At 49.9% G+C, this 12,500-nt stretch overlaps 1 protein-coding gene across 1 annotated transcript in view; it reads right to left on the bottom strand.

Annotated features, from left to right (window-relative positions):
- LOC310805721 (importin-13-like) overlaps positions 1-5,390 on the bottom strand; it is a 20,575-nt gene extending 15,185 nt beyond the window's left edge. The window contains 1 exon segment of the mRNA XM_083671521.1: positions 5,313-5,390. Within this exon segment, the coding sequence (XP_083527647.1) occupies positions 5,313-5,381 (69 nt within the window). The 5' untranslated portion in view covers positions 5,382-5,390.
- Between the last annotated feature and the right edge of the window lie 7,110 nt (positions 5,391-12,500).

The raw sequence follows: 12,500 nt of genomic DNA, 5'->3' as shown, positions 1-12,500 counted from the left end.
TGCTGGACTTTTTACCAGAATCATTACACAATACTGCCTACAGGACTACAGTTAAACTGCACCACCTGATATGGCGGAGACACGTCCTGTTCCATTACCCGCAGCGGGGTACCTGACTAACACCTGGCCACACCTGTCTGTCTGTCTGGTGGTTCCCTCCGATGCAGACACTAGTGTAACAGACAGGCTGGTTCTCTCCTGCTCCAGCAGAGGGAGGGAGGCTGCAGGGTGAACAGGCTGGTTCTCTCCTGCTCCAGCAGAGGGAGGGAGGCTGCAGGGTGAACAGGCTGGTTCTCTCCTGCTCCAGCAGAGGGAGGGAGGCTGTAGGGTGAACAGGCTGATTCTCTCCTGCTCCAGCAGAGGGAGGGAGGCTGCAGGGTGAACAGGCTGGTTCTCTCCTGCTCCAGCAGAGGGAGGGAGGCTGCAGGGTGAACAGGCTGGTTCTCTCCTGCTCCAGCAGAGGGAGGGAGGCTGCAGGGTGAACAGGCTGGTTCTCTCCTGCTCCAGCAGAGGGAGGGAGGCTGCAGGGTGAACAGCATCACTCTGTGGCATGCAGCTTCGCCATATGGCCACACATAACCTTTCAAGCTACATTATGACGTGCGTGCGTGTGTGTGTGTGTGTGAAGGAATACAGCCAACAGAGACATGGCCTGAGAGAGAGAACATTAGTATGAAAGGGAAGGAAAAAGGGAAAGGACCGTGAAAAGAAGAGTGAAAGACCAGGAGGCAGGGTAAAAAAATAAATAAAAAAACATCTCTCTGCTGCTGCACACACCAAACACACACACACACACACACACACACACACACACACACAGGGGAAAGCATGTCTCTGCTGCAGATTCAGCGTATGTTTCCTCAGCCATCTGTTCACTCAAGCACCAGTCAGCCAGCCAGCCAGCCAGCCAGTCAGTCAGTCAGCCAGCCAGCCAGTCAGTCAGCCAGCCAGCCAGCCAGTCAGCCAGTCAGTCAGTCAGTCAGCCAGTCAGTCAGTCAGCCAGTCAGTCAGCCAGCCAGCCAGCCAGTCAGTCAGTCAGCCAGTCAGTCAGTCAGCCAGCCAGCCAGTCAGTCAGCCAGCCAGCCAGTCAGTCACCAAGCTAGCCAGTCAGTCAGTCAGTCAGTCAGTCAGTCAGCCAGTCAGTCAGTCAGCCAGCCAGTCAGTGGGAGAGGAGGATGTTTACACCTAACACCACTGAAGAAGACAGTGCAGCGGTTACTGTGTCTACAGAGTGAAGAAGAGAAGTAACAGTGCAGCAGCTGTCTGTCTTCATTACTGCTCCCCCGTCGAACCCCTTCACTGTTTACACCTGGCTAACATCCACCTCCACCTTCCACCTCCACCTCCCACCTCCACCTCCCCCCAGAGAAAGAGTTTATGCTGCGTCATAACACATTCAACCCCTTCACTGCCCCTTTACACCTGGCTAACATCCACCTCCACCTCCACTTTCCACCTTCCACCTCCACCTCCCCCCAGAGAAGGAGTTGAGGCTACATGATCAAACGTTGAACAGAAACAGATCCAGCCCGGGCACAGTCGGTTAACAGTCCTGCTGAGTAGTATCCTGTTCCCCGGACCTTCCCAGACAGACCTAACGGGCTCAGGAGCCTCTTTACTGCCCCGGACCTTCCCAGACAGACCTAACGGGCTCAGGAGCCTCTTTACTGCCCCGGACCTTCCCAGACAGACCTAACGGGCTCAGGAGCCTCTTTACTGACTCACATCAACGGGCTTCTCATCACCAGCAATTTTGATATCATATCATATTTCATATCATAACAAATGACAATAACAATAACAAGTAAATAAACGAATGAATCAATGAATGACGAGGAGTTGGAGCATGCACTCGTGTGTGTGTGTGTGTGTGTGTGTGGGCATGGGTTGTTGTTGACTGTGTCTGCAGTCTGCGCAGAGAGAGAAAATAATAATTCTATGTTGCCAACGGTGACAGAATCCCAGCCGGCAAACGATGAAGATATAATTAGTGAAGCTCACACTCGCTTCAGCCTGAACAACAAGAAAACACGACTGGAGGCACCCGCGCACACACACACCCGCACACGCACACGCACACGCACACACACACGCACACACACACACACACACGCGCGCGCGCGCGCGCGCACCCGCACACGCACGCACACACCCTCAGGTTTGCAAATTAGAAATGAGAGAATGGATAATGGAACAGGGGAGCATCATGTCATACATTAGGGTAAGCTCTCGCTCTCGCTCTCTCTCTCTCTCTCTCTCTCTCTCTCTCGGCGACTCATGTCAGTGTCAAATTCCATCTCTCTCTGTGTCAAAATCTCTCTCCCTCTCCCATATGGATGTGGCCAAGGCTCCGTGTAGCCCTCAGGCTCGGTGGTCTCCTTTTCACTGGTGGTCTCCTCTTGACTGGCTAGAGGATCATGGATATCATCAATGACAAGAGGAGGAAGCAGTAAAACACACACACACACAATGCTGCACTGTGCAGCTGCACACATTACTGCACACAACGCTCTGCACACAACACCCCCCCCACACACACACACACACACACACACACACACAGCTAGACAAAGGCAATTGATTGTACTGCTGCTGGAACCAAGAACCACCATCCCCAACACAAGTGCATGTGCAAGCGGTTGTGCACAGTCACCCCCCCCCCCCCCCCCCCCTCCCGCCGTCGCCACCACCACACACACACGCACGCACGCACGCACGCACACACGTCTGCAGTGCTCGTCTGTGTTGAGTTCACTCCAGTATCAATTTGCTCTTCTCCTTATCCACTTAAGAGAGGCTCAATTTAGCTTTCAATCGATTTGCTGTTTGACACTAATGTTTGCTGGGGTGTGTGTGTGTGTGTGTGTGTGTGTGTGGCAGTAATGTGTCACTGTAATGTGAGTGACCAACCATAGGGTGACTCTAGCATGCCATTATCTAGTCAGCTGCCTCTGCTTTCACCAACCGCAGGAGCAGAGGAGGCTACTCTAGAGGGTTGGGACGCAGCCCGAGCCTGGCCTTCACCTGTGCAAATCAGGGAAAAAGCCAGACGAGGGAGTCATCTTGAAAAATGGAGACGCAGGCTCTTTCTCTTTCTACCTTTATATCATCCCCCCCTTCCTCCCTCCCTCCCTCCCTCCTGTCATCTGTCTTCCATCAGGGCAAAGCCATTTCCCCTGCACTCCATTTCCTCTCTCTCTCTTCCTTCGTCCCTCTCTCTCTCTAATCATGACTGTCGCATCACCCCCCCCCCCTCACCTCCCCCCTCCTCCTCCTCCCTCCCTCCCTCCTCTCGCAACTGCCAGTGTCACAGACGTTACCCTTCTCTCCCTTTCTCTCTCTCTCTCCCTCCCTCCCTCCATATCTCTCCTCCATCTCATCACGTCAGCTGTGCTCTCCTGCAGCAACACCTTATCCTCTCTCTCTCCCCCTCATCCCATCCCCCTCTCCCCCCCTCTCCCCCTCCCCCCCTCCGGCCCAAGGCGGCGGCCACCCAGCAACAGGGAGATTCATCACCGCAACCTGGCAGCCACAGCCTGCCGACACACACAGCCACACACACACGCAGCCTGCCGACACACACAGCCACACACACACACAGCCTGCCGACACACACATGCACAGCCTGCCGGCACACACACACACACACACACACAGACACACACACACACACACACACACACACACACACACACACACACACACACACAGACGACAGAGATGGAGCGAGTATGCTGGTCTGTGTCTAATGAACTACAGCACTTGAATAGTCTAAGCTGGTCTCTCTGCCTGTGTGTTTGTGTGTGTGTGTCTCTCTGTCTGACCCTATCTGAACAAATTCTCCTCTGAGCAGTCGCCCCCAGATTGCATTCTCTCTCTTACTCACACACACACAAACACACACACACACACACCTGACTTTGGGCTACAGACTAGAACGCAGAGAGAGACCAAACAGACAGACAGACAGACAGACAGACAGACAGACAGACAGACAGACAGACAGACAGACGGCATAATATTGTGAAAGCATCAATGAGCAGACAACTGCGACACTGAGAGAGGAGCTCAGAGGAAGAGGAGCTGAGAGGAAGAGGAGATGAGAGACAGCGAAGGGCAGTGAGGGAGAAGAAAACACATGAAAGGAATGCCTACAGAGAGAACGAACGACACTAGTGAGACAGAGAGAGACAGAGAGAGAGAGAGACAGAGAGACAGAGAGAGGGACAGAGAGAGAGAGACAGAGAGAGGGACAGAGAGAGAGAGACAGAGAGAGAGAGAGAGACAGAGAGAGGGACAGAGAGAGAAAGAACAGTCTCTCTCCATCTCTTTGACCACCAGAGCAGTACAGACATGCAGACCACACACACACACACACACACACACACACACACACCCTTCCTTGTTCCTTTCCTATGCTATGTTGTGTGTCTTAAATATCGGTTTGAATATTACGGCATGCCACTCAAAACATGTTTGTGTTAGTTTGTTCCTTTAACACACACACACACACACACACACACACACACACACACACACACACACACACTTCTTAGTACTCTGTAAGTATCACACACTGATCCAAAGACAATGACCAATCCTACTACTTATCCACCTCCCACTATCCGCCACTGACAGCTGAGAGAATGAACAGCCTATTTGCTCGTTGTTTGGACGTGGCTAACTGTCAAACAGAGAGCCGGGGTAGGAGGAGGACGAGGCTGCTCTCCAGCTGACAGTTAGACAGCTAGAAAGAAGATAAAATGAAGGTACTGTACCACAGAAATAGAATGAGATGAACAGACACGCTCATTGTATTTCGATGGCTATGCCACCCCCCCCCCCCCCCCATCACTGAATTGATATGACGACTTTCTACGACTCCCATCTGTTGTGCGTGTTTGGCTGAAACACATTTTTTTCCAAGACTTTCCTCTTTCAGGGATCAAACACAACTTGTATGTTGCACCGCGGTTTGCCCTCAAGCTATGATCCGTGTATCAATTGTCAGTCTGCTAATCATTGATACATTTATGGCAATTGTCACTGGGTAGAAGGTGATGCTTGCGGCTGACTAGTAGGTGAGACATACGTCCTATGAGGATGGGCGCCGGGTTCACCATCCCTGAAACCGAAACAAAACCTCTTCCCTCTCGTCTATTGTGTTTGTCAACAACGTCAGCTACGTCTTTGACGATATGGTGTTCTCCATTGAAGCATAGCTAAGTCAGTCAGTCGTCTTTATCATCCTACAGTAAAATCACAATCGATCTGATCTACTGTATGAATGAGTCCTCAGACCGCAGACGTACCTTCTCCACGTTCTCCACGGTGAAGTCCAGTGCGTCCGGCGTCGTCGCTATCCTCCCCGGAGTCTCCATGTCTCCGCTCACACGGACGGAGCTGTCAGTATGACAGAGCGTTGCGTATTACTGCTAGCTGGCTAGATTGTGTGGCAAATTGCTAGATTGAGAAGGATGGCTGCTACGAGATAGCGCAGCTAGCAAGCTGTGCTAAAATCCTGTTAGCCGAGCACCACTCTGTCTGTGTGGGCCCCGGTTCCTCTGTCTGTGTGGGCCCCGGTTCCTCTGTCTGTGTGGGCCCCGGTTCCTCTGTCTGTGTGGGCCCCGGTTCCTCTGTCTGTGTGGGCCCCGGTTCCTCTGTCTCTGGGGTCAGTTTACGGCTTTATGACATTAGCTAGCTAGCTAGCCTGCTAACAAGCTAGCACCTAGCTAGCTCTCCTTCTTACACAAACGTGACTATAGACAACCAAGCTATAACAACCCTAAGCCAGCAAATGATGAAGCATTAAATATCGAATATCATTTGAATGTGCTTTGATATTTGATATTAGTGTTATTTATCGGAAAAATCTGTAATATATTGTCACCTCTTCGGCGCCGCGGTGGGAGAAATGATGCTGTCAGCTACCGCCTTCAGCCTCTGCACCGTCACGGCGGCCGCGGCCAATCAGGGGCGGCGGCGCCGCTGGTCATTCCTCCAATCACGGCCCGGCTTTCAAACTCCGGCGCAACACAAATCTCTCTGCTTTCATTTGCGTTATCTTTATTTCGTGTCGTTGATAGGAAAAATAAAACATATTAAAATAACTGTAGGTGTACAGCAATTCGTAAATCAATGCATTGCAGAGCCTTCACGTTATATTCTGACTGTATAGGGTTGCATTCTATCAAGCCTGCTGCCAAATATGCTGGTTTGTTTTTGTGGGATAATTCATCATGATTTTTACACATTTACTTTAGACAACATATTGTGAACAAATACTATAGATACTTTACCGTTACCAAGCCAAGCGTTTTATCACTGGCTCTTTGTGCGATTCGTATTGCCTCGCTTTCTGTGCAAATCTATAGTGCAACAGCAACTCCATGTGGCTTTTTGGAAATATTACAGCTCGCCCACCCTGAAACGCCCTGTTATGTCACGGTTTAATGAAGCGCGCGATGACAGTCGCTGCAGATGCCGACCTAGTGTCGCAGCAGACATACAATGTGTTATTAGCTCAGTTGATAACATTTATTCATATGACCTCACACGACACAGAGGCTTTTTTAACAGAAAAGTCCAAATATAGGCCTGATAGTGAACTTGACATGAAGTTGCCAGATTTGTTTTAGGTGAAGGGCTATGCCAGTAGGGTTTAATTAATGAGGCACACTGTCACAGATCTGGCAGAAATCTATTGAGCCATTTAGACAAAGAAATCATGTAAACAATACTACTCATTACATTTCTATGTATAACACGGGGTCTCAAATTATACTCTATAACCTCTGGTTTCTGCCACAGACCGGATTATACGTGAGGCATATGATGCGTCGTGAAGGCTATCATTTGAAAGCGTCTGCCTCCCTGCCCCTCCTCTCCTTCAACACGCCCCTTCGTTCTTTGCCGCTGTTCATTTTGGCATTGGCAGTGGCCTGGTGATGACAGTGCCCTTTTCCGACCAAGTGCTTTGATAAGTCAGCTTCTTTAGGGCCCCGTTTGTGTGCGTCAGACTACCGAAGGCCCTTCAGTATTCTGAACTGTAGCGAGTCAGCGAGTCTAGCCACCAAGAACCGGGTAAAACACGTGGCACTTTGTATTTGCTCAAAGACAAGGGGGACAGCGGCAGCGCACTTCTGGAGATCCGCGGAGCCGTAGGCTACTCTCCCCAGTCACTTCACCGGCCGCGCACACGGTTATTTATAGAGCAGATAACAGGGCTGCTGGTGTGAACGAACTACAAACCGTTCTGGGAACGGAAGCGGAAAGTAAAAAGACGACGACTTGTGTCTTTATCGTTTGCTGTTATATCAGAGAAGAGAGATGGACAGCAAACTCCACGTCGCGCTTTGCGCGTTGGCGATCCTCAGTTTGGGTTCGCACGTAGAAGGTTGGTGGTCCGTGATTACTGTTTTGTTTCGTTCGTATTTCGTAGTGTGTTCTTTTAAAAAGTTGACAAACCACATTATATTTCTATTTCTATCTATTTTTTATTCTTTTTGTTACATCTTGATTGGTTTCGGTGTTGGACAATGCTAGGATTGTGTGCGCGAGAGTCATAGTCTGCGTATGAAGTGATTAAAGTTGCAAATCCAAATGATGACATCGTATTTTAACTCAACCTCAGTGATTTGTTGAAATGTTGACATCTATTTCATCATAGTTTGGTACACTAGCCTACATCCTGTTGACATATATTCTTGTCTGCTCTCTATTCTTGTCTCCGCCTCTTTTACACCCTCGCCTCTTGCCTCCTTGGGGAGTTATATCTAATTTACCTGTCACTTCAACCCCCCCCCCCCTCTCTCTCTCTCTCTACCTACCTGTCAGAAAGGACTTCATTACGTTTTATTTCACAGCTGATTCTGCATTCCCTGTGCGTGTTGTTCCTCATAACTGGGACTGTGAGAGATGAAAGCAGACTTGGGAGAGAAATTCATATATATTTCAACCGCAGGAATATGATCTCCAATGCACCTGAGAATGAGGACACGCAATGATGTCAGATGTGCAAAAGTTAGCGTTGGGGTTCCTGTTGTGAATATGTGAATGTTGATGTCGCTCTCGGAGGACGTGACTGAGCACGCGGTGAATTATTCACTTTCTCAGAAATGCCACATTTGTCCAGAGTGAGTGGTCACCATGACGACGTCACTGTCAACTCGACCCATGTATGGACCCCACGCAACAGCCACAGTCCAATGGAGGTTGTTCATTTTATGAAATGAAAACAGTTTTATTCTGTTGATAGACCGTTCAGACAGAATCCCAGAACCTGTAGAACCTCTGACTTGATCAGTTCTGTCAGCGCAGGGTCAAACCGGGTCGGGTTCTAGGGACAGGGAGGGAGGGGGGTGGGGGCGGAGGTGGTTACCGTGGTGATGATGATGTAATGAGGGAATGTGCTGTTGTGATTTCCATCGAACCACCCAGGCCTGGAAACAGAAAACCAACGTTGTCTAAAGTGGCTTCCTATATGCTTCCTTTCCTCTCCTCTCCTCTCCTCTCCTCTCCTCTCCTCTCCTCTCCTCTCCTCGTCTCCTCACTGACACCTACTGTTTAAACACAGTGCTGATGAAGGAAGGATAAAAGTAGAGGAAGCTTTTGAAGACTGATGCTCCTCCTCAGGTCTTTGTTTCCTCCAGCCACCGGGGGTGCAGGGGGTTAGGTTACGTGCTCTCCACCACACAGTTCAACAGAAGCCTTCGGCTCGGCTGACTTCCGAGCTATGACCCTCCCAGGGCCCAATGAAAAGCGGCCCTCCTTAACAGTGTGCTTGGGCTGCAGGAGAGAGACTGTGCAGGCTCCAGGAACCAGCTCAAAGCTATTTATAGACAGAAAAGTTGAACACTTTAACTGTTTGTTGACCAGCAGCTCCTCAAAAGATGACGAATAGGTCAAAACGAAACTCAGTCGAGAAGTACAGGACAGAACCCCTGTCGTGAACACAGTCAGGCCTCTGTGTTTTATTCAAGTTCAAACAAACGGTTCAGCAGTCAAGGACTTCTCCTTCTTTCTGCCATTTAGCAGACGCTTTTAGCCAAATCAACTCACGATACAGTGAGTGCATAATTTCTTTTGAGTATATTTTGTCCCAGCGGGAATCGAGCACAGAACCTTAGCATCGCTAGCTCCATGCTCTACCAACGGAGCCTCAGACCCTCATGGTACGTCAGTTCAAGCTGACAGCAACTCTTGCTCATATGAAGCGTTTTAGTTTTGGGTTGAGCCCAGCACACCAAAGGAGCTTTATTCTCTTATTTCTGTTTTTATATCCTCCTCCGCAGGTTCTCAAACATTTGCTGCTTCACTTTTCCTCTGCAGGAGTCTCACCTCCTCTTCTCCCCACCTCTCTGCCTCTCACTGCCTCCCTCATATCACACCTCTCCTCGCTCCCACACACCTCTTTCTTCCTCCGACCCAGTTCTCTCTCTCTCTCTCTCTCTTTCTCTCTCTTTCTCTCTCTCTCTTTCTCTCTCTCTCTCTCTCTCTCTCTCTCCCTCTCCCTCTCTCTTTCTCTCTCTCTCTCTCTCTCTCTCTCTCTCTCTCTCTCTTTCCCTCTCCCTCTCTCTCTCTCTCTCTCTCTCTCTCTCTCTCCCCTTCTCTTTGTCTTTCTTAATTTCCCTCTTGCTCTTTCTCTCTTTCTTTCATCTTTTGTTCTCTGACTCTCTTCTACGCGGAACAGTACATTCCTGGGAGCTCTTCGGGGTTTGGTACAGGACGAACCGGACTGTGACATTTTGAAAGGGAAATTTTGAAAGTTTTGACATTTTGAAAGTTTTAGTGCACGGTGGTGTTCCTCTTGCTCAATGTCAGTGAGTAGAGAAACAGACATGGAGTCACAGGGCGATATTTACTGGTCTTAAATATGTGTAGAAACACAGTCGGAATTGCAAAGCAAGGGGAGGAGAGAAGAGGGGAGGATGGGGGGGGAGAGAGAGTGAGAGAGGGAGAGGGAGAAGGAGAGGGAGAGAGGAGGTCAGTAGAAGTCAAACACAGGTCATAAACAGACACCTGAAATAAGCAGTTATGAAAAGGGCACCAGTATTACAGAATGTCTCCTGTTCTATTCCATGTGAACTCTGACCTTTTCCGCTTTCAACTTGGTGGTACATCCAAAACAAAAAAAGGTTATTTGTGCTTTTTTTTTTTCCTTTTTAGAATGGTCTGTTTGTAAAAAAAAAAAAAAAAAAAAATTATGTTATTTGAACCACAATGTCTTATTTTGTGGTGCTGACCGCCCCAAACTTTGTGTAGCCTCATAGTTGGGTCCTACCCATCAACTTCACACAGTGACGACTCCCAGTGTCGAAAGGGAAACTGCACAGCTGTTAGCAGAGAAATGGTTGGTTGGCTGTTTCTTTGGCTGCAAGGGTCAAGTACCCAACTGGAACTATTTCCCCAGGTATACGCTGTCTTGCCCGAAGAGTGTGTGTGTGTGTGTGTGTGTGTGTGTGTGTGTGTGTGTGTGTGTGTGTGTGTGTGTGTGTGTGACTCTGTAATGTGTGAAGAGGGCAGAGTGTTTCTATCGCAAACAGTGGCTCCCTTCATAAACCCCCCATCCCCCCTCCACACACACACATACACACACTCCCCCAGAGGGTGACCTACAGAGCTGAGGCTGGGAAACAGGACCAGTATTGTACAGCCACTCGCCTCTCACACTGTTCTATGTTATGTCTCTATCTGCAAGTGTGTGTGTGTGTGTGTGTGTGTGTGTGTTCATTGCCTCCCTCACAATGCTGATGAGCTCTCTGAGTGATCAGTAAATAAATAAGGCACCATGACACTGTCACTGTACAGTAATGACATTAAACTGGTGATCTGGCCTTCATTAGAGAGGGAGGGGGAGAGAGAGAGAGAGAGGAAGGAAGGAAGTAGAGGTGAAGGAGATAGAGATGGAGCAAGAGCTTGAGAGAAAGAAAGAAAGAGATGAAGAAGCAGAGGGTCATAAACAAATACGTGAGGTGTTCCAGGAGACGGTGTGTGAAATGTAAATAGTAAATGCATGTAAACAGTGTTTGGGAACTGGTGCCTCATGGGAACACTTAACAATGACGTCGTCACCTCACAGGCCCGAGGTTACAGGTCAAACGCCGTGTCGCCTGGGAGGAGGATAGTTCAAACCAGGCAGATGTAAACGAGAGTGTGTCGCCTGTGTTGACACTCATCGTTGGTGTGCGTGTGTGTGTGTGTGTGTGCGTGTGCGTGTGTGTGTGTGTGTGTGTGTGTAGAGTGGGAAGATATTCCAAAAGCATTGTTTACTCATTTGAGTTCTGGATGATGTACTGTTACTGTTCCCTTTCTTAGTTCCTCTCCTATTGTGGTAAACCTGTCCCTAAGTGTACTTCAGGGGAAAGGGGAAATGAGTAACCTGTCTGTGAGGAAATAAAAAGAACCTGTGTGTGTGTGAGAGAGAGATTTGATCGTGTCTAGCCCCCGAATGGGTCTGGAAGTATTTTGAGAAAAGACAGAAATGCATACTTCACCGGTCAGCTGGCCTGACATGGAGCTCTCTCTCTCTCTCTCTCTCTCTCTGTCTCCCCTTTCCAGGAGAGAACACCACTGTCGCTCCCACCTCTCCCCCCGATGAGCACCTAATCCTGGGTACGACCGGTGCTGTGGCCGCCCCTTCTGGAGAGTCTCCCTCTCTCCCTGGTTCAGAGGCTCCGGGGTCTCTGTCCCCTCCCACCCCGGACCCCCCCAGCCCAGCTATCTCTCTCATACCTGGGGGGCTCAACACAACCATCACCAACAGCAGTAGCAACGGAACAGCCGCCGCAGTGGAGCCCACCTTGAGTACCCCCCCACCAATCCCCCACCTGGACACATCTGCCCCACACGCCACCACCCAGGAAGAGAAACAGGCCACAGGTAATTGTCGAACCGCAGGAGGCTGGTGATGCATGTGGGTAGGATGGTTGTGACCAGGTTGGGTGAAAGTGAGTTCACCTGTCACCTGTCCAGTTATTGTGGATCAGATGTGATGCAGCTGCCAAGGAGACCGGGAGGAGAAGGTATTTACTAATGAGACGGTTGAGCTGCACCCGTTATTCCTGCCCGCCCGCGGCGGCACGGCTGGTGAAGCCTCCCGGTTGATGGCTGAGCCTGGCGGTTCAGAGTTAAGGGGGTTAGGGTTATTTTTAACAATCTTCTCTCTCGCTCTCTCTCTCTCTCTCTCTCTCTGTGACAGGGTGAAGGTGTTGACATTCTCTGTGACTGTGACTGTGTGTGTGTGTGTGTGTGTGTGTGTGTGTGTGTGTGTGTGTGTGTGGAAGAGAGACAGTCACACACAGACTGTAGGCAGAGTGTCCGGTCCTTAAAAGGCTCCTGTGCAGTAGGAAGTCACTCGGGGCGTAATGTAAAGTACAGGAGAGGGAGACGAGTTAGACACGCCAGAACACACAGGAGGGAGGGGGGGGGAGGGGAGGGAGGGAGGGAGGGAGAGAAAATAAGTATGATTCACGAAGAATCTTAATCAGTGACATGTTGGG

This window comes from Argentina silus, assembly GCF_951799395.1.
Source record: "Argentina silus genome assembly, chromosome: 6".
Lineage (NCBI taxonomy): Eukaryota > Metazoa > Chordata > Actinopteri > Argentiniformes > Argentinidae > Argentina > Argentina silus.
Note: the sequence above shows the minus strand (reverse complement) of the source record. Positions and strands in the feature narration are given on the sequence as shown.